At 35.4% G+C, this 27,973-nt stretch overlaps 1 protein-coding gene across 12 annotated transcripts in view; it reads left to right on the plus strand.

Moving 5' to 3' along the window:
- Positions 1–24,039, plus strand: part of UCHL5 (ubiquitin C-terminal hydrolase L5) — a 42,033-nt gene extending 17,994 nt beyond the window's left edge. For 3 of the 12 annotated variants that reach the window (XM_070501618.1, XM_014849896.3, XM_070501619.1), the window contains exons 4-11: positions 4,842–4,967; positions 5,050–5,111; positions 5,188–5,318; positions 6,882–6,945; positions 13,019–13,121; positions 14,184–14,294; positions 16,677–16,775; positions 21,897–23,284. In XM_070501618.1, the coding sequence (XP_070357719.1) occupies positions 5,050–5,111; positions 5,188–5,318; positions 6,882–6,945; positions 13,019–13,121; positions 14,184–14,294; positions 16,677–16,775; positions 21,897–21,941 (615 nt within the window). In that variant the 5' untranslated portion in view covers positions 4,842–4,967 and the 3' untranslated portion in view covers positions 21,942–23,284. Of the gene's footprint in view, positions 1–4,841; positions 4,968–5,049; positions 5,112–5,187; positions 5,319–6,881; positions 6,946–13,018; positions 13,122–14,180; positions 14,295–16,676; positions 16,776–21,182; positions 21,317–21,896 lie in introns of those variants that run through there. The other 9 variants (XM_070501612.1, XM_070501616.1, XM_070501615.1 and 6 more) reach the window with 5 other exon arrangements.
- The last annotated feature ends 3,934 nt before the right edge of the window (positions 24,040–27,973 follow it).

Raw genomic sequence — 27,973 nt, forward strand, 5'->3', positions numbered from 1 at the left:
CATTTAAATTTGAGTCATCTTATCGAGTTGTATGAAAAATTCTGTTGGAATTCTGACTGGAATAGCATTGAATATATATATCAATATTGGGAGAATTTATATCTTCATGATATTAAGTCACGAACATAGTATGTATCTCTATTTAGATCTTCTTTATTATCTTTAATATGTTGCATAATTTTCTCGGTAGAGGTCTTTTACATCTTTTGTTAGATTTATCCTAATTCCTTGATATCGCTATTGTAATTATAAATTGCCTTCTCTTCAATTACATCTTGTAGGTGTTTGCAGGTACAAAAAAAATGCAATTCACTTTTGGGTTTTAATATTATAGTCATCTTGCTACGCTTTTGTATTATCTCTAATATTTGTTGGTTTTTTTGGGAGGAGGGTTTTCAGTCTACTGTATCAAATAAGAGCAGTTTTATTTCCTCCTTTCGAATCCTTATGCCTCTAATTTATTTTTCTTGTCTTGTTACCTGAAAAGTTACCTTGTTAGTTACCTGGCTAAACACCTCCAATAAAATCATTGTGATTTTAAAGGGAATGCTTTTACTATTTCTCCATTTTGGATGATGTTTACTCTTTTCTTTTTCTTATAATGTTCTTTTTCAGGTAAGGACATTCTGTTATTGATTGACTAAGTGTCTTTGTTATGGAAGGATTAAAATTTTTCAAGGGTTTTTCTGCATCTATTAAGATGATCATGTTTATTTTCCCTCTTTTTTTTTTTTTTTTTTTAAGTTTTTGGGTTTTTTTTTTTGAGGAAGATTAGCCCTGAGCTAACATCTGCCGCCAGTCCTTCTCTTTTTGCTGAGGAAGACTGGCCCTGAGCTAACATCCATGCCCATCTTCCTCTGCTTTACATGTGGGACACCTAACACAGCATAGCTTGCCAATCGGTGCCACGTCTGTACCTGGGATCCGAACCAGTGAACCCCGGGCTGCTGAAGGGAACGTGCAAACTTAACCACTGTGCCACTGGGCCGGCCTCTGTTTTCCCTCTATTAATAGGTTAATGTGTTCAGTCATGTTTATGAATTTTTCTAATATTAAATCATCCTTCCATATCTGGGATGAGCCCAGTTGGCCATGATGTATTTTTTTTTTATACACTGTTGGATTTAATTCAGTAGTATTGGTGTAGAGTGTTTGCACCTATATTTATGAATGAAATAGGCCTTAATTTCCCTTTCTTGTAATGCCTTTGACTAGTTTTCGTATTAGAGTAATGCTGGCTTCATGAAATGAGTTGAAATTTCCTCTTTTTTTGTCCTGAAGAATTTATATAAAATTTGTATGGTCTCTTTCTTCAAATTTTGATAGAATTGGCCTATAAGATCATTTGGGCCTGGCCCCCCCCCACCCGTTATTCTTTTTAATCTTATTTTATTTTTAGTTACTTTCCTGACTCCTGGAATTCTGACTTGCATATTAGTGAGATAGTGGTTTTATTTACTCTACTAATTCATTACCCTTAATTATTCCATACTTGCATTAGCTGATCTTGTTTCTGTTTTTAGCGACCTTTAGTCCTTCCTGTAAATTGTCTTAAACTGCATTTTTCTGAAGCACTATTTTTATTATTTCCCTATTAAAAATCTCTTACTCCTAAGGTAAACTACTAATTCCTCAAGGTCAATGATTTACAAGGTAACGAATTACCCCAAGCTATGACTACAACCATATTAATACAAACCACCATGCTTGTGGTCTCTTGAGCATAGCATCTTAATTTGTTCCTTGGTTCATACCCTGCTCTCTTCCTAGAATGAATTTCCTTCTCTGTTCTCTAGGTCCTACAGACTTTCAAAGCTCTATGAAAATTCCACATTCACAGAGAAACCTTCTCTGATACTCCAGTCCAAGATGATTTCTTTCTTCATTATTTTGCTTTTCTCTTCATCTTATTCTTGTATGTATTTCTTTCTCAGTTCTTCACACTCAGGGCATTTATCTTATAGTTTCTTTTTTTCCCTTAATATCACTTTCCCTTTCGGAACCAACAGTTTCATTCTCAACCCTTCTTTCCTTGATTACTAATAAACACTAAAACACATTAAAAATTTTTAAATTTATCTTATAGCTATGACTCAGTGACGATTGAGTATAATTTATAATGCAGTACTTTAAGGTATTTTAGTACCATTAGTACCTCTGGACATCTACCATCTTCTTTTGTATAAACTATGAAAAGGACTTCTTCTCTAGTCCAGGGTTTGCAAAGTCAAGTGGCTGCAGGATCAGGTTGGCAACATGAATGTGTGAATCAGATTGTGTGTAAGAAATAGGGAGTGGAAGAGCCAGGATGAACTAGAGAATATGTGTGCCCTTTCAGAGGAATTCAAACCAAATTATCGTAAGGTTCTGGACCAGCCCTACTGTGACCTCTTGCTCTGTGCTGTTTCTATTGTCGAGCTCTACTACTTTATTTAAAAATGTGTTAAAAGCCAGAGTATATAATAGAACACTCAGGGTAATTTAAGGTTTAAAAAGTTGAGGCCTACATAAATAGTTTATACTGCAGTGAATTTTTTGTGACATGAGCTAAAGTTAAAGTTCTCCCAAGTAGATGTGTCTAAGGTGATTTTTATGTGAATTTCATGAGGTCAGAGGACCACAGCTCTCTTGGTCACTGTATGTTCGGCATTTATCACAATGCCTGGCACACAGTAGGTGTTCAGTAAATATTTGAATGAATGAAAGGCCACGCACTTTTCAAGGTCTTTTTTTTTGGGTAATTTTGTACTGTATATAGCATGACCACTTGGTGGTGCTGAACTCATTTTAAAACCTGAAGAGATATGTTTATACCCACACACACCATAATTACTATTCTTCACGCACACAATATGAGCTGTAATAAATCATGGACGTTGTAAATCACTATTAATATTGGAAGAGAAATATCTGTGACCACAGGATTCTTCTTTCTTTTTTTTAAAAAAAAACAGCTTTATTGAAATATAGTTGATATACAAAAAACCACATATTTAGTGTGTGCAATTTGAGTTTGCAAGTTTTTTCTAATTCTTTAAAAAACATTACAGAATTGCAGTCCTTAGATCTAAGGGAGTAGGCATGTTCGATGGTATTCTCTGCTATAGCCTCAGCATCTAGCCTAGCACTGGGACATATTATGTCTTTAATTATGGCACAATTTTGAAGGAATGTGTGAATGAGTATAAATTTTAACTTCTTCTAACTTCACTCCTACCCACCGAGCCCCAAGTAATTTTGGCCCAAGATGAGGGAGCACTACGTCTTACAGAGTTTTATTTAACCACCTTTATGAAGCCTCCTTTAACCATTAAAGTTTTTCATCCAGATTTATTAAAGAACTGGGATTCTGATCAAAACGTGTATTAAAAGAAATCAGCAGCAATGTTAATTGGATTCTAGGTCTCCTGTTACTTTTCCCTAATTCAACAATTGTAAGATAGTTTTGATTAGAAAATCCTATAAGAAGGAATTACAGAAATGTGGTGGTCTCGTTATATTTGTTGGAGAATTGGGAGTAAGAGAGTTCCCTAAGGGGGAACGCAGTCTTCTCAAGGAATTTTTCAAACATACTGAGTCAAAAGTGTAAGAACTGGTGGATGTTTCACAAGACCTCAGAAGCCTCTGGCAACATGGAAGGTAGAGGAGTGTAAGAATTAAAGAGGGAAGGTAGTTGAGAATTGTTCTTCTGAAATCAGGCAGGATATAAATAGGTAATTTACCAAATTGTAAAATCCTAAGTGAATTAGCGTGTTTGGAAAGACTCTAATTACAAAATGATATTTAGTTACCGTATGGTAACAAAATATAGCAGTAGGACTAAGCTGTATTTTTAAAATCCTTTACCAGGTTTAACTCACCTGTGTGCTTAACATTGCCAGCATTCGCACTGATCATCTGAGGTTCTTTCCAGCTCTGTGATCTTGACACTGGGTGGGCTCCATAGGGAGTGTGGGAGAAGCCCTTGTCCCTAAGTAGGTTATAATCTTGTTGGAGAGACAACATATGTATGTACAGAGCCAGCCTAGCATCATGGCTAAGTGCACAAATTCTAGAACCAGACTGTCTGCCTCTTGCTTAGTCCTGTGCCCTTTGGGCAAGTTACTTAATCTTGTGCCTCAGCTTCCACAAATGTAAAGTGAGGGTAATAATACTTCTTCATAGGTTGTTGAGAGGATTAAAAGAATGAACACTTGTGAAGTGCCTAGGAAAGTACCTGGCACATAGTAGGGCTATCTAAATGTTTTCTCCTCTGACTAGAATGTAAAGTCCACATAATTTGTTAAATAAACAGTTAACAGCTGGATGACAGCACTGTACAGACTGTGTATGATTGAGTTGGAAAATCTGTGGACAATAGAAATCCTTTTGAGGAATTCGGATGAGGGTAGAAATTCATACGAGCTGTTGGATCATTTCTCTAGAAGCCACATAGGTGCGTTGGAGCTTGTGCTGGGTACTGAAATATGGGTTGCCTTTGGATAGGTAGAAGTGAGTATAGGAGGAAGTGACTAGGAGGGAGGACGAGTTCTCTTGGCTTAGTCAGCTCTGTTTTACATCACAAATGGTTGATCTTATCCTGACTGGATTGGTTTCGCTGATGTTATGAGTTCATTTAATTTATTTGGTTTCCTAGAATCTTCAAGTCCAGAATTGCAGCAAATTCCTGAAAGAAAATTAGAATGGAAATTAAACGTATTTATTATTATGTTTATGCTAAGACTATGAAATAAAAATGGAAAACTGTTAACTTTATGTTTTGGGGGTCATTGTCACCAGTTGAAAGCTGCTTTTTTTTCTTTTCAGCAAATTGATAATATCTTTGTTTTCGTATTTTATAGGTAATTAATAATGCTTGTGCTACTCAAGCCATAGTAAGTGTGTTACTGAATTGTACCCATCAAGATGTCCATTTAGGAGAGACGTTATCAGAATTTAAGGAATTTTCACAAAGTTTTGATGCAGCTGTGAGTATAATCTTCTTATTCCTAAAATGCTTTATTTGTGGTAGTTCTTATTTTGATGGTTTACTTTAAAAAACTGTTTCAGATGAAAGGTTTGGCACTGAGCAATTCGGACGTGATTCGGCAAGTACACAACAGTTTCGCCAGGTAAAAAGACTTTATGTTAGATAAATACGATTTCTTTTTGCCTGTTTGTCTCTCACTATTTTTTTCTTCACCGTAGACAGCAGATGTTCGAGTTTGACGCAAAGACATCGGCAAAAGAAGAAGATGCTTTTCACTTTGTCAGTTATGTTCCTGTTAATGGAAGATTGTATGAATTAGACGGATTGAGAGAAGGACCGATTGATTTAGGTAATCTGGCTCCTATCCCTGGTATTTCAGTTTTGACGGGAAGCAAGATTCAGTGTTCACCCTCGTTTTAGCCACAGTGCTGCTTAAACTTTGAAGGCGGAGGGGACCACAGGTAGCATAACGTCACGAAGGCCTTCAGCTCTTCATACTTTATGAAGTTAAATAACAGACAGGAGGCACACGTTGACTCCTGTAGTTCAATTGGATCTTGAATTTTTTTCTAAGAGAAATTTTTTTAACCCATATATTACATAGTTTATTTTTTATTTTCCAGTTAACTTTTAAAAACTACTTCTTTTAGTGAACTTAAGCTATTTTTGTCATTTTTAACCTGCTGATAAGGGATAGTAAGCGTTTCTTATCATCATCTTGTATTAAGGTATTTTCATTTGGAATGGGATCATTCAGAATCACTTTAATTCAGTGTTTAACAATTTATAAAAATACTTTTCTTCGAAGTTTCTACTTAAATAGTGTATTAATGTGCTGTTGGCCTTTGTGCCAGAGATTAGATTTGTCCTGATTCCGTCTAGTCTCTAACCTTGAGCAAAATGATAAATGGGTATCAAGGCTGAGGGTACAATTGGTGGTTCTGATATAGTACTAAAATAATAGGTCTGCAAAAGGATTTTAACTCTTTAATTTTTACCTTATTAAGCTTTCCTTTTTTTTTTTAGGTCTATTTTTGAGTCCAACGAAACCTGTTTTAGTTGAATCTAATGTTACTTGCTGTTTATAAAACTTCTAGTTTTAAAATAAATTTAACATAGTTTCGTTCTGTTTGTACATTTTGACCATGCCCCCTGTGTAGAACCAATAGTTTATCTCATGCGGATTTGTGTTACCTCTCTGTTGGAAAATAGTGCTTTTTTTATGTCCGTTACAGAAAATTAATAGAATATTCTTTTAATTCTGTAGAAGTTGGTTTTCTCTAGTTTCGTGGTTGATCTGATCTCTGCATTTCCTCTGTTGGCTTCTATCTGATCAGCCATTCTCTATTCATTGGAACCATCAAATATAAAGGAAGAAAAAGATAAAGCAGAACAGCCAGTTTTGCTCTACAGCTGGTGGCTGTGCTAAAATTTATGGTGAAAAAGAGGATTAAAACAACTGGGTAGAATTGGTTTTGCATTATATGTGGATTTCAGTTTTTTATTTTATACTTATGGTGGTGGAGAGTCAGATAGATAAGGATCGAATCCTTGTTTTGCCACTAACACGTGGCCTGGTTTTTCTTAACCCTCAGTTTCATCATCTGTAAAATGAAGGGAGTTATCTTTGTTTCACAGAGTTGTGAGTTTTAATGAGATAACTCCCTCATTCATTACTTTCTCAAACATTTGTCCAGCACCTACTAAGTGACACAATAATGTGGCAATGGATGCTCTTTCCCCTTACCATTACTAAGAAAATAAGAATTGAAACTTAAAAATTATGCCAAAAGGATTTTTACCATTCTGAATTTGCTAAAATATTTATAAGAAAAGATATTTTGGACCAAACTTTTGAAATAAGATTAATGTTGATTTTGTTTGACTTACATGCGTTTAAATCTCTTTCTAGGGGCGTGCAATCAAGATGACTGGATCAGTGCAGTGAGGCCGGTCATAGAAAAAAGGATACAAAAGTAAATGCTCAGCAAATCTCATTGGCATAACGTTCTGATTTTGAAACTTTTGTTTTTAACTTTTATTTTATTGTTATTTTAGCAATGCTTTTTGAACATCTACTTTTAATTGGATTAGTGTGTTCAGGAAATCTATTTCAGGAAATGTCTAAATTCTACATAGTAATATGTCGTCTTGTCTTTACAGAAGTTAAACATGCAGATCTCCATTAAGTTAGATATTGTGTACAGTTATTTTGTAGAGTTTTGTTTTTGAGCATCTATTTTTTTTATTAAATTAAACTTTTTATTTTGAGGTAATTATATATTCACATTCAGTTATAAAAATAATTCAGAGAGATCCTGTGTACCCTTTACCCTGCAGTGGTAACATCTTGCAAAACTGTAGAACAGTGTCTCAGTCGAGATACAGAATGTTTCCATTGCCACAAGGATTCTTCTTGTTGCCCTTGTATAACCACAGCCGCTTCCCTCCCCTGCCCATAGCCTCCGTCCTTAATCCCTAGTTCTATAATTTTTGTCATTTAAAGAATGTTATATAAATGCAGTCATTGAATATGTAACCTTTTTGGATTGGCTTCTTTTCACTCAGCATAATTCTCCGGAGATTCATTTAGGCTGTTAAGAGTACCAATAGTTCATTCTTTTCTATCAATGAGTAGTATACTGTGGTATGGCTATACCATTTTTTTGCCCACTCGGCCACTGAAGCCCATCTGCATTGTTTTTTTGGCTCTTATGAATAAAACTGCAGTAAACATTTGTGTACAGATTTTTGCGTGAACTTAAGTTTTCATTTCTCTGGGATAAATGCCCAGGAGCACCATTGCTGAGTTGCATTGTAAATGCATGTTTAATTTTTTTAAGAAACTGCCAAAGTCTTTTCTAGAGTGTCTGTACCATTTTACATTGCAGCAATGTACGAGTGATTCAGTTTCTCCACATCTTTGCGGGCATTTGGTTTTGTCACATTTTTTTATTTTAGCCATTCTGATAGGTGGATAGTGATATTTCATTACGGTTTAATCTGTATTTCCCTAATGACTAATGATGTTGAAAATCTTTTCATGCCTTTTTTCCTGTTTTGTAATTGGAGTGTTTGTTTTTTGACCGTTGAGCCTTGAAGTTCTGGCTGTTACTAGTCCTTCATCAGACACGTTGCCTGCAAATATTCTTTTCCAGTCTGTAAACCGTCCCCTGATCCCCCCAACACGATCCTACACAGAGCAAAAACTCTTAATCCCAAAGAAGTCCAATTTATCAGTCTTTCCCATGAATTGTATTTTTGTTGTCAAATCTAAGAATTCTTTGCCTAGCTCTAGAGCCCAAAGATTTTCTACTGTCTTCTTTGTGTAGGGTGTGAAGTTAAGTCAAGGTTCATATTTTTTTGCCTATGCACTGTTTATTGAAATGGCTATCCTTCCTCTACTGAATTACTCCTGCTCCCTTGTGAAAAACCAGTTGGGCATGTTTGTGTGGGGCTGCTCCTGGGTTCGCTGTTCTATTCCAGTGATCCGTTTGTCTGCTCTCTTCCAATGCTACACAGTCTTGATTACTGAGCTATATTATAAGTCTTGAAATCAGGTAGACTGATACTTCCAACTTTATTCTTTTTCTTCAAAGTTGTTTTAGCTATTATAGATCCTCTGCCTTCCCATATAAATTTTAGTATAATCTCCTATATCTAAAAAAATTCTTGCTGGGATTTTGATGGGAATTCTCTCAAACATTTATATCAGTTTGAAAGTTGGCATCTTTACTATGTTGAGTCTTCCAGTCCATGAACATGGTATGTCTCTCCATTTACGTAGATCTTTTGTAATTTCTTTCATCAGCATTTTGTAGTTTTCAGCATATGAGTCCTAATACATGTTTTGGCAGATTTGTACCCAAGCACTTTATATTCTTTTGAGTAATTACAAATGATATATATTTTCATTTTCGATTTCCGAGTGATCATTATTAGTGTGTAGAAATGATTTTTTTCTTTATTCTGCATCCTTCAACCTTGCTGAACTCACCCATGTTAAGAGAAGAAAAATGTATTGTATTTACCCATAATTTTACTTTTTCCATTGTTCTTCCTTCCTGATGTTCCAGAATTCCTTCTTTTATCATTTCCTGTCTGTTTAGAAAATTTCCCTTAGCCATTCTTTTAGGATGGGTCTGCTGTCAGCAGATTCCTAATTTTTCTTCATCTAAGGAAGTCTTGATGTCTATTTCATTCCTGAAGGATGTTTTCACTGTGTATAGAATTCTGTTTTGACAGTGTTTTCTTTTAGCACTTGAAGAATGTTATGTCACTCCTTTCTTGTCCCCATGTTTTCTGATGATAAATCCACTGTTGAAACTGTTTTGCCCCGTAGATACAGTGTTGTTTCTCTCGTGCTACTCTCAAAAATTTTTCTTTGTCTTTAGTTTTCATAAATTTGAATATGATGTGTCTTGGTGTGCATTTCTGTGTGTTTATCTTATTTGGGGTTTTCTAATCTTCTTGAGTCTGTGGGTTTATGTCTCTTGTCAGATTTGGGAAATTTTTAGCCATTCCATCTTGGAGTACTTCTTCAACCTCCCCTTCTTTCTCCACCCCTTCCAGGACTCTGACACAACTGTTGGATCTTTCACTTTAGTCCCACAGGTCCCTGAGGCTCTCTCCTTTCTTATGGGGGACTCTGTTTTCTCTGTTCTCTCTGGTTCAGTTGGGTAATTTCTGTTGTCCTCTCTTCCAGTTCACTGATTCTTACCTTTATCTTCTCCATTCTGCCCAAAGCTCCTCCTTTGGGCCTTTTTATTATTGTATATTTCATTTGTAAAGTTTTCATGTAGCTCTTCTTTATATCTTCTGTTTCTTTGCTGAGACTTTCTGTTTTTTCATTTCTTTCCAATGTGTTCATAATTGCTTGTTGAATCATTCTGTGATGGCTGTTTTAAAATCTTTGTCAGAGAATCCTAACATCTGCCATCTCGCTATCTATTGAGTATCTTTGCCATTCAAATTGAGATTTTCATGATTTTTAATATGAGGAGTGATTATTGATTGAAACTTGGCCATTTTGGGTGTTTGATAATAAGATTCTGGGTATTTAGAACTTCTGTTTTAGCTGGGTTTTATGGGCACTGCTCTGGCAAGGTAAATCAGGGATGCTGCCTTGTTATTGCCAGATAGGAGTAGAAGTCCAGGTTACCCGCTCCACCTCCATTGACACCTGAGGTGGGGAGGGGTTCCTTGTTGCCCCTGGGCAGGGGTGGGAGTTCCAGTCTCCAGTAGGGCTTCCACTGATACCACCCTGGCTGGGAGGGGAAGGCGTGCCCTGTCATTGCTCTCTGCATGACTCCACTGATGCTGAAGCTGGGGAGGCTTCTTTACCACTGGGTGTCAGTGACTTCCCACTTCGTCTCCTCTCATACCACAAGTAGGTGCCATTACCGCCTGCAGAGGTGAAAGTCCCAGCTTCCTGCTTACCCTGTTCTGACACCAGCCCTGCTGCCTCAGTGTTACAGCCTAGTGAGGACGGAAGTCTGGGCTCCCTGTTCAGCCTTTGCTGGTGGGTAGGGTTGGGGCCACAGTTTTTTCAGTTGTGTTTGGCTATGGGTAGAGTTCTTATTGTCTAAAAGTTTTCTGTCTCATGAGGTTGCTCCTTTCCTGTTGGAGAGAAAGAGCAGACTTGTTGGCGCTTTTTTGTCTGTCGGTTGGCATTTCTTGGTTGCTAGCTTCCTTAGCTTCATGTCCAGGGTATATGAGGCAGGAAGAGAACCCAGGAAATTCACCACCGTGGCATCTTTGAGTCCTCATGTCCTAGCTGGTCTGCCTTCTCTCCACCTTTCACAATTTTCTTTTTCTTTTTTTAATATATATTATATCCAAGGGTTTTTAGTTTGATATTTTCTTAGTGGGAGGAATAGGGAAATGGAAGTCCCACAAGTAGATTTTTAAGAACAACATTTTTACATAGTTCAAAGCATTGGAGTTATACTGGGCCCTGTTCTTTCTGGTGAATAGAACTGTGTATGAGAAGCTCTTGCAGGTGAACTAATGCAAAAACAGGTTTACATTTTCTTTATATTTTCATCTTGATTCAGCACCATTTATATAAAGTTGTGGATAATTTTTCTAACTTAAATCCCTACTGTAAACAGGCTTGTACTATGAGATGTTTCTTTGGCATCAGAGTAGTGAAACAGCATTCAGAAATTTTACAATAGGATATAATCACGTTATATTAATAAAATATTATACAAACATTTTACACATTATTTTACATATTTATATATAATAAAAACAAAATATAGGTGAAATATTAAAAATAGGACCTACATCATGACTTGGAAAAAAGTATATACATATATGATAAAACAAAGTCTAGGTGAAATATTGAAAATACATTAATTAAAAAGAAAAACTACATCATGACTTGGAAAAAAGTGTATAGTAAGCAGTATAGTTAATTACCATCAAGATGCCAGTTTAAAGACAACCTAACAATTGGGAGAAGATACTTGCAAACCATATATCAGACAAGGGGTTAACATCCAAAATATACAAAGAACTCATATATCTCAACAACAAGAAAACCAATAACCCAATTAAAAAATGAGCAAAAGGGGGCCGGCCCTGTGGCCGAGGGTTAAGCTCGAGTGCTCTGCTTCGGTGGCCCAGGGTTTCACCGGTTCGGATCCCGGGCGAGGACATGGCACCACTCATCAGGTCACGTTGAAGTGGCATCCCAGATGCCGTAACTAGAAGGACCCACAACTAAAATATGCAAATATATACCCGGGGGATTTGGGGAGAAAAAGCAACAAGAAGAAAAAAAAAAGATTGGCAACAGTTGTTAGCTCAGGTGCCAATCTTTGAAAAAAAAAAATGGGCAAAAGATCTAAACATATATTTCTCCAAAGAAGATATATGGATGGCCAATAGGCATATGAAAAGATACTCAACATCATTAGCTATCAGGGAAATGCAAATCAAAACTACAGTGAGGTATCTCCTCACTCTGGTCAGAATGGCTGTAATTAACAAGATAGGAAACAGCAAGTGTTGGAGAGGGTGTGGAGAGAAGGGAACTCTCGTACACTGCTAGTGGGAGTGCAAACTGGTGCAGCCACTATGGAAAGCAGTATGGAGTATCTCAGAAAATTAAGAATAGATCTATCATATGATCCAGCTATCCCACTGCTGGGTATTTATCCAAAGAACTTGAAAACGCAAAGCCATAAAGATATGTGCACCCCTATGTTCATCACAGCCTTATTCACAGTAGCCAAGATTTGGAAGCAACCTAGGTGCCCATCAAGAGATGAATGGATAAAGAAGATGTGGTATATATGCACAATGGACTGCTACTCAGCCATAAGAAATGATGAAATCCAACCATTTTTTGTGACAACATGGATGGTCCTTGAGGGTCTTATTCTGAGTGAAATAAGTCAGAGGAAGAAAGTCAAATATTGTATGGTCTCACTCATAAGTAGAAGATAAAAACAACAACAAACACACACATAGCAATGGAGATTGGATTAGTGGTTCAGAGGGGAAGGGGAGGGGGGTTAAAAGGGGTGATGAGGCTCACATGTGGTGGACTATAATTAGGTTTTGGGTGGTGAACATGATGTAATCTACACAGAATTCAAAATACATTACAATATACATCTGAAAGCTATATATTATATTCCAATGTTACTGCAATTAAAAAAATATAAAAAATTAAAAAGATGCCAGTTTAATTAATTTAACAAATTTGAGGTCTTAGTTTTTCTGAGATCTTATGTAAATGAGTTACCATATTTCTTATAAAAGTATGAGAACTATTAAAAATATTAAATATTTAGGAAGTACTAACCTTATTTTAGAACATTTAAAAAATATTTGTGATTTATGAAATTTAGCTATTTTTTCCTGCAGTTATACTCTTTCATATATAAAAGCTTTTTTAAAATGTCAGTTATTTCATTAGCCTATTGATAGATTTGTGTTTATCCCAGAGAATCATTGGGATAATCACAATAGATGATCTTGATTGTAATAGTGCTACGATTCTTTATTACATTATAAATTTTAACTTTTTTTTAGGTACAGTGAAGGTGAAATTCGATTTAACTTAATGGCCATTGTGTCTGACAGAAAAATGATATATGAACAGAAGATAGCGGAGTTGCAAAGACAGCTTGCTGAGGTTTGTGGCCATGTTGTTTTTTTTGTTTGTTTGTTTGCTGAGGAAGATTCGCCCTGAGCTAACATCTGTGCCAGTCTTCCTCTATTTTTTAGTATGTGGGCTGCCAGCACAGCACGGCTGCTAACAGAATGGTGTGTGTCCGTGCCCAGGAGCTGAACCTGGGCCACCAAAGTGGAGCGTGCTGAACTTAGCCACTGGGCCGCTGCGGCTGGCCCTGTGGCCATGTTTTTAAGTACGAAGTTCTAGCTTAGTTATTCTGTCAGGGAAAGTATTTCCTTTCCTTTCCTTCTTTCTTTCTTTTTTAAAAAAAACATAGATTTAACCAAGTGTCCTGAGTGGTGGTGAAGAGAATATGCTCTGGAATCAGGCTGCCTCCATTCAGCTCTTGTCTTTACCACTTAGTGGACATGTGAATTTGAGTATATTTCTTTGTGCCTCAGTTTCTTCATGTAAAATGAGGGTAATAGTATTTACCTTATAAAGTTGTTATGAGGATTAACTGAGATAATACATGTGAACCAGTTAAAACAGTGACTGAGAAATGGTATGTGCTGAATAAGTGTTAGCAATGAACTGTTTACTGTAATTTCATTGTACATTAAGCAAGTTAGAATGTATTTCCTACAGAGTTAATCAGGTGCGTTTAGATTCATATGTAATCTTTATTAGTCTCCATGATTGACTTTATGTGGTAAATATGATTGGAGAGGAGATTCGGTAATAGACAAAGATGTTTTTTTACATTCCTTTGTTCTCATTTTCTTAAGAGTATATTTAAGCAAACTTATTTTATAGCTTAACAGAAGATTATAGCAATACTGTATGCTACAGTACAGCTTGTTTTTAGGTAAAAATTCATATGTATTATTGTAGAAGACAGAAATAGGGAAGGTACTAGTTAGGGCTTTTATCCTTTAAAATTGCAGTTAGTAGGCTGGTATTCTGTCACCAATATTAAGAGTTAGAATTTGAAAATAACTGCATATGTTTATCGTTGTAAAATATTCTGGACTTAAGCCTCAATCGTTAGGGTGTGTGTTTCTTTTTCTTTCCCCTAAGGAGGAACCCATGGACACAGATCAGGGTAATAATATGTTAAGTGCTATTCAGTCAGAAGTTGCCAAAAACCAGCTGCTTATCGAAGAAGAAGTGCAGAAGTTAAAAAGATATAAGGTAGGTTTCATTTGTTCCTTCCGTGCTTAGTGTAGCGTGGGGCATTTTGACATGACGCTATGCTAAGTGCTAGTTTTTCCCCCATCATTTGCTAGTTTTCAGAATAATGAGTTGATTCCCTGGCACCCTACAGAGGTAACTAGCGAGGTTTCTTTCTTTTTAATTTTTTTTAAGTATTATTACGAACAGATTTTTAACCTCTTTAATGCTTCAGTTCAATGCAGTTATTATTGAGGCTCTAATTCTCCCATTTTTGGCCATTTGGAGCCACTTCAAGCTGTTCCCTAAGTCCTTGTGACATGGCTCTCTCCGTCTTTGATAGCTTCCTTGCTTTCTAGTATGACAGGACGTCTCAGACTCATCTGGTACAATTCCTGCTTCAGACTTGGAATCAGCCATTTTTTCAACGAGGTCCTTTTGGTGGGAAATGGAATTTAGAAACCACCATCTGGGTGCTCAGGGTGCTTAGTGATCCTGATGGGGTTGTATTTCTAGGTCTTTTCAGAGCTAAGAAATGCTTTTTTGTTTGTTTCTTGTTTGATTTTTGAAGAGAAACTACAATGTGAATTCATATTAATACTCAAATTTAGGATTAAAGGGCTTTATATTTGAGGTTAGGCATTTGAATCTTTTCTCTTAAGCTGAAAGTCTTGGTTCCTAACGACATTAACATGATTACTTATATGCTTTGTGCTCTATATATGTATAGCATACGTGTTTCTGATTACTTGTTTGCTTTATGCTATATATGTGTGTATAATGTATGTGTGTATATCTATTATAACAGTTTAGAATAACAATACCAGTAGTGTTAAAAACAACTGAAAAATTTTTTTCTTAAGTTTACTTTTTCCTTAGGATATATCCCATTTTGAATGTACAAACTACTGTATTTTTAAATTCATTTGAAAAACTTTTGGTATGGTTCTCTCAACAATTTGATACACAACTGGGTTCATTTGTTTTATTTTGCTTTCCAATTTTTTAGTTTTTAAAAAAATGTTGATTTAACTTTAGTTATGCTAAGCGTTTATATAATTCAGAGTAAAATAAAAAGCAAGACTGTTTTTGATAATGTCATTCTTAACTCGAAATCTCTCTGAGAAGCTTTTTTAAGAGAGTGAAAAGAGTGAAGAGAACTTAGAATTTTGTATGACTTTGGAAATGGTACTTATGTCCGTTATAATGTAGGTCACAGTAGAAAAAGCATCGTTATTCATTTGAAGCTCAGTTGAAGGCAGGGATTGTCCTTTTTCTTTTTATTGCTCACCAGTGTCATCATAGTGCTTTACATCGTATATAACTAACAAATGAATATTAAATGAAATAAATGGACTTTAGACAAGTAGGATTTCTTGAGGTAGAAGTGGTAGGGGCTGGCTCCCGCGTGTTCCAGGCAGGAAAGAGGAGGCCAAGGTCATGGAGACAGGTAAGTAAGGGATGAAAGCTTCAGTGTTTATCTTCCATCTGATGTGATATTAAAAATAACTACCTATCATTTATATCTTCTTATGCAGGGTTATTACATAATTAACTAATTTTTAATATTTGCCTAAAATAAAACACAAACTAATTTTCAAAATCTTTCCCTGCTACATTGTTTGAGAATGCTTTGTTCAAAAAAAGATAAAATGATTCTCATATTGATATAAAATGAACATGTGTTAAGATTTTATTTAATTCATTAAGAAATTGAGGGAACCTGTAAGATGTCACAAGTAGTTCAAATGAGAAATCAAGCTCAAATTTATATGAAGTAAAGGAATGTTGAAATGAATTTACAAAAGATGGAGACTGTTTCTTCCTCTGGGAGAAGGGAAGTAAATTCAGCCCGTATCAGGTGGAGTGTTTAACAGCTCAGTGGCAGTGGAAGGCTAGATCAGTAACGGGGCGGGGGTGTGCTCTAGATGTTGCATAATTTTCCATTGAAGCGCAGATTTTTCCCTACTGTCTACCCCCTTTTGATGAATAATAATTCCAAGAAAGTTTATTCTTGATCACAAAAGTAAAGCTGGTCTCGGTAGGCTTGGCCTGGTTATATGTGTAGGCGTCGTAATAATAGTGTTGATTTATCATGTGGGCCTTCTTGAGTTTGCTTTCATAAGGTAGGTTTTCATAAGTAACCTTAGATTAGATTTTTAAAAGCCTCTGTTATTTGCTAAGCCAAGAGTATGAAACCACACTCAAGAAACTCTCTCCACATGTTTTATTATATTACTCTTTATTCTCAGTGGGAACAGAATCTCATTATTTCTAATATTTTTCCTACGAGAATGGAGGATTTTCTCCCGTTTCTAATTTGAGTTGGATGCAAAAATTAAAATTTCAGAAACTTAGTGGAAATGTAAAATTAGTTTGGTTTGATATTTCTTGTATTTTCAGATTGAAAATATCAGAAGGAAGCATAATTATCTGCCTTTCATTATGGAACTGTTAAAGACTTTAGCAGAACACCAGCAGTTAATACCACTAGTGGAAAAGGTGAGTATTTTACTAGTGAATATTTAAATTAGATTAAGATTCCCTAAAAACAAAGATTTCTTTTGGTTTGAGTAGAGGTAAATTTGTTGAAGTTTTTTCTTTTTCTTTTTCTGCTTTTGCCTATTGTATATGCTAGATGGACATTAGTTCATCCTGATAGTATAAAATCAAAATAAGAGCTTTCCCTACTGCTTCAGCCTTCCAGGATCCTTAGTGTCAGGAGCTAAGGTTGTACTATATTAGAATAGAATTTAAAGCATCTTCCTTTCTTTAAGCTGAAGACAAATTTTTAATGTTAATAATTGAAATAATAGATTTTTTTCTTATTTAGTTTAGCAAAAATTTGAATTCTCATAGAATTTAGAACTAGAATGGACATTGAAGGGGGAAGAAAATGTAGCCTAGACTAAGAAATAGATTTTCTTATTCCTAAGCCAGTATTCTTTCCACTGACGGAAAACTAGCATAGGTTAGTGAAAAATTCTGATTTCTCAGACTTTTTTCTTCAATGTAAGGCACTTAAATAAAATAGTTGTTGAATAAAAGTGAAATTCAGTTAAATCATTTTTAATTTATACTGTAAATCAGTGTTTTTTGAAGGTGACCATCACTGGGCACTCTTAAAATATGTGTTACCTGGCCCCTCCCCAGATAATCTGATATAGGGGAAAGAATCTTTAATAAGTTTCCCCAAGTGATTCTAATGCAGCTGGTCTGTGTACCACATTTTGAGAAACACTTTGAGAAGACAAATAAAATTTTGGACCATTAACTTAAAGACCAGAATACATAATACATAGTAGGTATATTTTTCATATTAATTTTACAGTTTATGAAGCGAGATACATTTCATGCCAGCTAATTTATATCATCATAAATTCTAAATGATCTGAGTTGCGAGTTAAGGTTTTTTTGTATACCTTAGTACCCAGATCCTGAAACATATTCTTCAACTTTTAGCATTAAATGCCAAAATTATTGCAGAAGACTGCTACATCTTCTCTTTTCCATATGTTTTTCTCTTCATATGTCTCAGGGTATTAAAGTTATTAAAGTCCAACATGGGAAACTGATTTTTAAAGTTTTAGATTAACAGTTAGGGTCCTCTGACTCTCAAAATTAGTTGATTAACAAGCAGAGTACCTAGATACTGTGTTCTTTGTATGAAACATTATGAAATATTTCTCTATTAAAAATATTAAACAAAATAATAATATAGAATGCTGTGCTAAATTATATATGTCAGATTTTAAGTATAGATAAATAGTATTCAGGACCAGACGAATGTTGTTAGAGAAATTTGAAAGGTACATATTTTGCTTTTTTTTTTGAAATATGCTTTTTTGGCGAGAAAGATTGGCCCTGAGCTGACTATCCGTTGCCAGTCTTCCTCTGTTTTTCCTCCTCTCCCCAAAGTCCCAGTACATGGTTGTATAGCCTAGCTGTGGGTCAGTTTAGTTCTTCCACGTGGGACGCTGCCACAGCATGGCTTGATGAGTGGGGCATAGATCCCGGCCTAGGATCTGAACTGGCGAACCCAACCACTGGGCCACAGGGCTAGCCCCTGTATTTTGCTTAAAGTTGGTCTGTGAATAAGTTTTTTTGTGTGCAAATTAGGAAAAGGACTATATTTGTTTGATTTTACTGACGATATATCCCCAGGTGTTTTTGAAAGCATAGTTGGAGACCACAGCTTTTGCATTAGATCTATACTTCTTCAGTTCACATTATTTTGGACACAGGGTGGCAGTATATGAATGCCTAGTGTTAGTGGGACACTAGCGCAGGCAGTTCTTGTGCTTGCGTTTGTTTTATTGACCTGCTTGCTTTTGCCTATTTCTCCAAACTGTTCTTTGATTAGTAATGTTGCACAAGCAATATTGAGATACATTTATTTTTTGTGTATATGCAATATCTGTTATCCCTCTAGATTCTGAAAAGAATTCAGATTCATTATTTGATTAAAATTTTTGAAACGTTTTAATTACTCATCAAACATTTATATAGCTGCAGCTATATTCTGGGCATTCTGTTAAAGTCTGGATGTACACATAATTAAGACGCAGTCTTCTCTCAGGCAACTTGTGGCATAGTTGGAGAAAGGAATGAATAAACAATTATAGTACTGTGCTGAATATTATTCTGATAGGTGCTGGAATAAAGTCACGCTAAAGATCCTGGGGGCGTACAGGGTATCTCCTGAATAGCTTTGTGCCACTTAAAATGTCACATCCACAAAATTTCAAATCCATGGTTAGAATTAAATGCTTACTCTCTACCAATAAATCAGTTTCATTTCCTTACCGCCAATGTATTTTTGTTCATCTTATTTTGAAAAAAGAAATCATTATATCATATTCACTATCACTTTCTGCTGATAAATGCAAATGTTAAAAATTAAAAAACAGACTAGGTTAAGATTAGATTTTATAATTAAATACAATATAAAGGCTTTAATAGTGATAGTTATTACTTAATGGCAATACTTCTAAGAAAAATTATATGTCGAATTCAGAAATGGAGTATTAAGTTGAGACGCCCTCCCTTCCCCCAGTCCCAGTAGACTAAGGGGTCGAAGCGTGGAAGGCGTAGAAGGAACCAAACAGGAAAGATGCGGCTGTGCTAGGCAGTGTTGCTAAAGGCCAGACCTGTCCAGGTGCAGGTTTCTAGTAATGGAGGCAGCTGCTCACAGCTGCGATGGCATGAACGTGGTTGAGCTGAGGAAGCCTTTGCATTTTACAGAGTAATAAAGGGTGAAGGCTGTGGTTCTCCCAAGGGCTTATGGCCCTAATGAATTAGGTTAGCATCTTGCCTTGTGAGTGCTTTTGTTATATGAGGCTTCTCCCCTTATCTGATGAGTTCACTGAGTGTGCGTTACATAAAAACCTCTCAGGAGGTAACTGAAAGTATACAGTTAATAAAACTTCTTTTGTCACATACCACATCTGTTCCTTAAAATATAAACTAAAATCAGCTAGATTAAGATTTCATTTGTGAAACTGTCACTTATTCAAGTATACTTAGAATTCTTTAAAATTTTTTTTTTCTTTCTGCTTTTTTCTCCCCAAATCCCCCCAGTACATAGTTGTATATTTTAGTTGTGGGTCTTTCTAGTTGTGGCTTAAATTTTTATCTCAGCCTTTATGTGTAATTCTGAATCATTGTCTGTCCCAAGTTTTTAACAACCACCAATAATCTACCGTAGTGTAAAATCATAGATTCAGTTGCTAATGGGGAATTCACAGCAACTTCACAGTGTTGAATTTTGTCCATGTTTTACTAGGACATTATAATTCTGTTGGTGATAAATAATCTTCAGAACTTACTTTTTCTGTCCCTTAATAGAAATACGGTAGAAGAATAGTTGTTATTCACGATAATATCTACATTAATATCTACGATTACAGAATTATCTGAGTCAGCAGTTTTTAATATCTCATTAGCATACTATGTAGAAGGAAAGTATTTTTAACCATGTACATTTTTTCCATGCTATTTAGAAATATGGTGGTATTTTTTAACGAAGGCAGAACAGAATATTAGAAGCTTTCAGTTTAAATCTCAGATATGTTACTTATTATTAAGCTGGTGCTTTTAGGCTATTTACTTTGTTATGCTATCTATTTCCTCATCTGTAAATTGGGAATCACACCTGCTTCACACTCGTGAGAATTAAATCAGATTGTATCTGTAAAATACATAGTGCTCAGAAATGGTGGCAATTATTTTTAACTTAAGTTATTCTTAGTTTTATCTGAATTATATAGTTTAATAAATATATGGACACTCTCTGCATTATATGTCTTTGCTCAGTTAATTACATTACAAAGTTTATATCATAGACTAGTAAATTCATTATTGTTACCCCTACTAAACGTTCTTTATATTCAGAGTCTATTCAGAGATCAATAAGGAAAGAAGTACTTATTTTTATTTAAAATTGTCTAAAATTGAATTGTATTTTCATTATTTGGAAATAGGAAACTTCTTTGTATGAGAAATCTTACACATTTCATACTCCAAATTATGTTGGTTAACTAAAAATGTTCGTGCAGGCAATTTTATTATTTTTTGTATGGTACATATAACATATTTACTCTTAATATATTCTAAGGCATAGCACTCAATTTTATCGAACAGTTGAATAATAATTGTATTATCTAATACATTATAAAAAAGGATTGTAATTACATAATTTTTTAATCTGAGGAAGTTTTGTCTTAATAGCAAAAGCCTAATTTAATTGTTCCTTTCTGATTCACATGGCATAGTAGAAAGAACGTTATATTGTAGTACTCTAAAATCTTCTCAAGGTGTCATCTGAGACCAGCAGAGTTGGCATCGCCTGAGAGTGTGTTAGAAATTTAGAACATCAGGCATTTTACTGAATCAGTCTGCGTTTTACAGGGTCCCCAGGTCGTCGGTATGTACATTGAGAAGCACTGCTACAGAACACATGTCCTTTGACCTCTGTTGAGGTTTTGTTATATACTAGCTGTGTGACTTTGGTCAAACTTGATGACATCTCTAAGCTCTCTGTCTTCTTCATCTGCTAAAAAAGTGGAATTACTGCAAGCTATATAATTGTTGTGAGGATCAAATGAAGTAATGTGAAAACATTTTTTAGGTCATATACATAGGGTTTATCAACACTACAGATATCTAATCCTTTAGTGATGTTACGTAAAGTCATTTAAACTCTTATGTTAAACTCATTTATTCAAACATGCAGAAACTAATAAAGGATTTTTCTTATACTCAATTTGATTGAGAAATGGGCACATCTTTAAATATATTGTTTGAAATACCAATGAGTATGACTTTATGGAATGAGTACATATTTTTAAGTTATTACAATTATAATAGTACATTTCAGTTTCAGATAAGAAAGAACTGGAAACCAAACATGATCCTTTTTTATTGAGGACAAAGTATAACTACATAATTGTCCAGGAGTAGTTTGTTCCAAGTCTCAAGTTATAAAAGATAATGCTGTAGAAACCTTATAAATGATACATTTCAAGCTCTTTAGCTTAAGATTGCCCTCTTAAACACATTTTATTTTAATATGATCTAAAGTAAACTTTTGAGATTTTATAGCATGCTATCTTTAATTTCTAGGCAAAAGAAAAACAGAATGCAAAGAAAGCACAGGAAACCAAATGAAGAAGATGCTTTGGGATGTGTACCCATTTCTGCTTCTGCAGTTGTTTTCATGGAAACCATTAAGTATAAAGAACTTTGAGCAACATCCTAATTGACTCAGTGCACGTTTGGCAGTAGTCCCAGTCTGTCTTGTCGTTAATGCATGGATTCATAAACTTTCCCTACCTGCATCATGTGCATGTAGTGCATATTAGATACAAGTGATGTTAAGAGTGCTTGCTCAAATTCCGTTATTTGACATTGGTACTCTTGTTGGTTCTCTGGATGTGTAACTACCCAATGAACCTAGAAAATGCACACATGATATTCTCTACCTGTAATTGTTATAATTAATCTTTTGATCTTTTAGCTCAGTTAAATGCTTAAAGTTTATAAATGTCAGATCTTGATTAAACTGAATCTCTTGTTTCCTCTCATCATTAGTGGGTAAAAAAATCAGTATTTCTGTCTTTGATGTCTAAATATTTTGAGGATTTTATCTCCTATACCAATTATTTGAAAAAGTATGATTTAAATGCAGATCATTTGAAAAAGACGAAAGTACAGTTTCTAGTGATTTTCATTGCTGCCGGTAGAAAAATAATAAACATCCCACTTTTATCTTAGCAAGTTTCTTTAAGTGTTTGGGGTTGTTAATGTATTATAGAGTTGTCTCAGGAAGGTGTGTGTGTTATGCTTCCAAGCAAAGTTTCAGGTTAAGAACAAATTGTAAATCTTACAGATTTTTGGTGTTACTCTCAGTTTGGCAACATTGTTTCAAGCTGTTAAGCTGTATCTTTAGGAAAAAATCAGAGGTTTGACAGTTCAGGCTATCTGCTTTTTAAAAAAAGGATAATGGTTGTGGGGGAGGATTCTTCTGTGCTAATTTGAGCAAAATTAGTGCAGCCCAGTAGCTTCCAAGAGCCATGTGTGGTTTGCCTGCAATGGGTTTTTTTAATTGGTTTTGGGAGTTGCTTTGTTTTTTATTTTATAAAATAATACTTTATTCTTGCTCCTAATATTCTTTTCCAAGTTAAACTTTAAAAGAAATTTTATGAAACTTCTTTTTATAAGGGAAATCATGTACTTTTTTTTTTTTTTTTTAACTAGGCACATTTCTGAAGTTGATGCATGACTTTTTAACATTTTATTATGGAAAAGTTTAAATGTTTGAAGGGAGACTGTGTACCCATCTTCTAGCTTCAGACACGTGAATTTTTTAGGGATTGTCTTTAAGCTTACTACATTGTGGTATTAAATAACTAAGTTGAGGGAACCTGGTGGGAAATTGAGTAGAAAAATTAATGAAACACTTTTCATACATAATTTCAGTTGAAGGTAATAAAGAAGAATTTATACTTTTTCATTTGTTTGTGGGCAAATATATTTTGCTCTAGATATGATAGTAATGATGGAATGTTTTCAAAGCCATGATACAACTTTTAAAAATAATTTTCAGAAGGATTGTTTTAGGCTCATCTTGATCCCATTCGTTTATTTCAACTTAATTTATACACCCTCTTTTATAGAGGCTTAAATTTTGTAAAGCAATACAAGGAGTATGATAGTAAGTAGTAGACAATAATCAAGACAGTGTGATACTGACTTAAGGATCAACAAGTAAATTAATGGAATAAAAGAGAGAGCCTAAAAACAAATCCACATTTATATAGTTGTTTGATTTTTGACAAAGGTAGCAAAGCAGTCCAACAGAGAAGGAAAGTCTTTTCAACAAATAGAGCCAGAACAACTAAATATCCATGTGGAAAAGATGAACCATGACCCCCTACCTCACAGAAGGGAATTTGAGACGGGTCATAGGCCTAAATGTAAAGCTAAAGTATAGTGCTTTCTAGAGAAAAACATTGGTGAATATCTTTGTGACTTGAGGCTAGCCAAAGGTTTCTTGGGTCACAGAAATCAATAACCATAAAAAATCCAAAATTACTGTTTATCAAAATTAAAAACTTGTCTTTGAAAGATGGTTTTACAAGAGTAAATAGTATCAAATGACATTTAAAAAATAATTTTATAAGACTACTGTGTTAATAGTTATAAGGATATTTGCTTATTAATCTAATTCTAATAAAATTCCTTGACAGGAATTTCCATAGCTTAAGAATGGTTTGTTTTGTCTGTTTCTTGTTTGATGATTGCAAATGCATCGTGACCCTTCATGATAATTTCTGCCAGTGAATAAAGAAGTGTGACTTGTCCTTGTCTGAGCCCTAAGTCATGAAGCTAATGGGTAGAGAAAATGGAGGAATAAAGAGCAATTCAAGCAGTATATAAATGTTCAGTGGAAAGCTTAAAAAAAAAAGCATTTAAAAGAAAGTCTTCTTTGCTCATTTCACTTTTGCCCTTTTGTTTTCTAAAATCTCATTTAATGATTGGGTAGGTGAAGGCACTCCTATTCTCTTTTATGCCTGGGCTAGCCAATTCTAAGGGATATGGTTCTGCTGTTATAAACAAAGAAAGCTTGCCAACAGCTGCGGCACTGGCTAGTCTCACTTCATATGTTTAGTTCCCAAGATAGCTGCCCTTTTCCTAGCAGAGAGCAGTCAGCTTGACTGTGCCCCTAGAACAGACAAATATTTGTTCTGAGCTCATGAACCATGGGGACTCGCTCCCTGTTTAGACCATGTGACATACTTCTGTGCGTATTATGGTATTCCATGCAGATTGATGCCTTTAGTTCATCTCTTAGTTGCCTGAAACATTTCAAGAGACATTCAGAAATTACTCTTTTTTTTCCCTCCTGTACGAGGGTGTTGTTTCTTCTCTTTGAAAAAAAAAAACGGCTTTTAAGGTTTTCTCCTTAAAAAAAAAAAGAAAATTTAAAGAAAAATAAACAAAAATAAAATTTAAATTACCCATAGTTCTACCATGAGGGATGACTACATTAACATTTTCATGTAGTTAGGGATCCTTTTTTCCCTTGTGTGTATATACGTTTTTGTGTGTTAGCCTTGCATGCTCTCCCCACTTTCCGAAACAGATTTATGTAGTATGAATTATTTTTACAGTTGATGATACACAATTTGTCATTTTTGTATCATTGACAACTTGCTTGCAGGAAACAAACCACTCTAGCTAGTTTAGGATGAATGGGGATTAATATTGGGGTTTTTGAAACTGCATAGTTCCCTACATAGTCGTTGAAAGGTAAGGAGGAGTGGGCTCAAGTTGGGCTCTCCAGGCACGACTCCCAGCAGAACATATATTACTGGCCCATGGGGAAACGGCAACTTCTGCCCCACTCAGGGGCTTCACCGTCGGAATTACTGATGTTAGAACACGCCGCAGTGGTTGTGTTCTAGATGTGAGGGACCTGCCACAACTATCTTTTGGCGCCTAGCAACTACATAGGGGTGCAGAAAAAGTCAGCCTCTCCCTGGCTAAGCGTGCCATTCAGAATAGCTAAAGCCACAGGCAGATGGCTCTGCCTGACTGTTGACTTTCAGATCTTCCACAAGGTTTTCTGCAAGGGAGTCTGGGAAGTTAGTTTTTAGCTCTCCAGCCTGTGCAGAGTCGGAAGGTGTTCTAGAAGGAGGAGGTTGGCCTGGTGCTGAGTGCAGATCCACCGAGTCACCTTCTTGCATTCTTCTGCCCTTGAACAAGCAGTTTTTCCTTTTTACATAAGTGAGACGTGTTTATTTTCGAGAAATGAGAATCAAATCTAGTCCTGTTGCCCAGAGATAATCACTGTTAGTGTTCTGATGTATGTTCTCCAGAGAAAGTGTGCTATGCTCACACGTCATTGATACTTTTTTATGCAAATGGGTCATACAATTATATATTTTGCTGCATGCTTTTGCCCACACCAACTTCTTTGCATATTAATAAATGTGGTTGTATCACATCTTTTTTTTTAATGGTTGCTTAGTATTCCATTATATAAATATGGTCTAATGTATTTAATAAGCTTCTAATAATAAGGAATAAAGCATAGAAATAAAATGGGCAGACTGGATAGTTTGACTTTTAGGGAGGAATTTCATTTTTTTAAAGTAACGTGAATTCCTGAATCAGTCAAACATGCACCTCCTTTAATTTGTTGTTTTCTTTAACTCGTGGTTAACTGGCCTAAATGCAGTGACTGACGAGATACAGATTCACCACTTGCAGCATACCTAGTACTTTCTGGTTTTGACTTGATTATATTAACATCTTGAGAACTTTCTTTGGTAATTTATTCAACATATATCAGTTGTTCTAAATGCTGGAGATATGGTGGTGAATAAGATCTGGCCCCTGCCCTCATGGTGACCCAGGCAGTAGACAAGCCCATGTAGTGTCATTTTTCCAAGTAGTTGTAAGAAATAAAGCAGCGCAAAAGTATGGAAGGAGCTGAAGTTTGATAGGGTGGCCATGGAAAGTCCCTCTAAGGAGGTGACATCTGAGCAGAGACCTAAATGAGGAGAACGTTCTTCTCTGGTGCTGACTCAGCACCATGAAAGTAGATTGCATACAGGCAGAACCAACATGCAATAATTCAGAATATTAATTTGCAGTAGTGTTTAATCATTCGATGGTTTATAAAAGTTGACTTGGGGTGTCAATATGAAAATAGGTTGAATAAAAGTTACATGGAGAAAAGGCTAGGACCACTGACCTATGTTCTTTTTAGGCTGTCCAGATATTTTACATAATAAACTTCTCTAAGCCTTGTAGCAGTAATAGTATGGTGTTGACTAAACCATAAAACCAGTGGGAAAAGTCTCATGCAAGTATATTTTTAAACAATTTGATATACACCGTGATTAAAGATGTGTAAATAGGGGCCAGCCCGGTGGCGCAGCAGTTAAGTGCACACATTCCACTTCAGCAGCCCGGGGTTTACCGGTTCAGATCCCAGGTGCGGACATGGCACCGCTTGGCACACCATGCTGTGGTAGGCATCCCACATATAAAGTAGAGGAAGATGGGTACAGATGTTAGCTCAGGGCCAGTCTTCCTCAGCAAAAAGAGGAGGATTGGCAGCAGTTAGCTCAGGGCTAATCTTCCTCAAAAAAAAATTTAAAAAAGATGTAAACATTAAAACTAAAACAATGAAATTACTAGAAAAAATATGGGAGGATATTTTGTTTATTGGGGATAGGGAAAAGCTTCCTAAATAAGAAATAGAAAACACAAAAAAGAATCCAGGAGAGAAATACTTGACACACAAAAATTTCTGTACAATGAACACCATAAGACTTTCTATTTTTTTTTTTTTGAGGAAGATTAGCCCTGAGCTAACTACTGCCAATCCTCCTCTTTTTGCTGAGGAAGACTGGCCCTGAGCTAACATCCATGCCCATCTTCCTCTACTTTATACATGGGACGCCTACCACAGCATGGCTTTTGCTAAGCAGTGCCATGTCCGCACCTGGAATCCGAACCAGCAAACCCCATGCTGCCAAGAAGCAGAATATGCGAACTTAACCGCTGTGCCACCAGGCTGGCCCCACCATAAAACTTTAAAAGACAGCAAGGCAACAAATAAAATTTGATCATACATAACAAAATTTAATGTGTATATTAGAAATATAATTAATATCTAATATGCATAGAACTCCAAAAAAAATAATAACCTGGGAGAAAAATTGGCAAGTGATATGAATAGATAATTCACAGAAGAAATTAAAATGGCTAGTGACATTATAAAAGATGGTAAATCCCACTAGTAAGCAAGAAAATGCAAATTAAAATAAGAAAGGGATGGCTCTTTCCTGTCAGATTATCAAGACATTAAAATGATTGCAAATATCCATCTTGCAATGTGGGCATCAATTGGCGGGTTTATGGACCAATGGTAGAAGTCTTTTTGAAAAGCATTTTGGCAGTTCTCAAAATTTAGGTGGTACATGTCCTTCACAACAATTTCACTTCCAAGAACCATATTACAGATGTATTCATGCAACTATACAAAGACGTGTATAAGAAAATCCATCGTAGCATTATTAGTAATATTAAATAATCAGAGAAGAACTAAAAGCACGGCAATGGGGAAGGGTAAATAAGTAATAATATGTTGGAATGCTATGCAGTCACTGAAGAAAATGAGATGA

Source organism: Equus asinus, chromosome 30 (assembly GCF_041296235.1).
Source record: "Equus asinus isolate D_3611 breed Donkey chromosome 30, EquAss-T2T_v2, whole genome shotgun sequence".
NCBI lineage: Eukaryota > Metazoa > Chordata > Mammalia > Perissodactyla > Equidae > Equus > Equus asinus.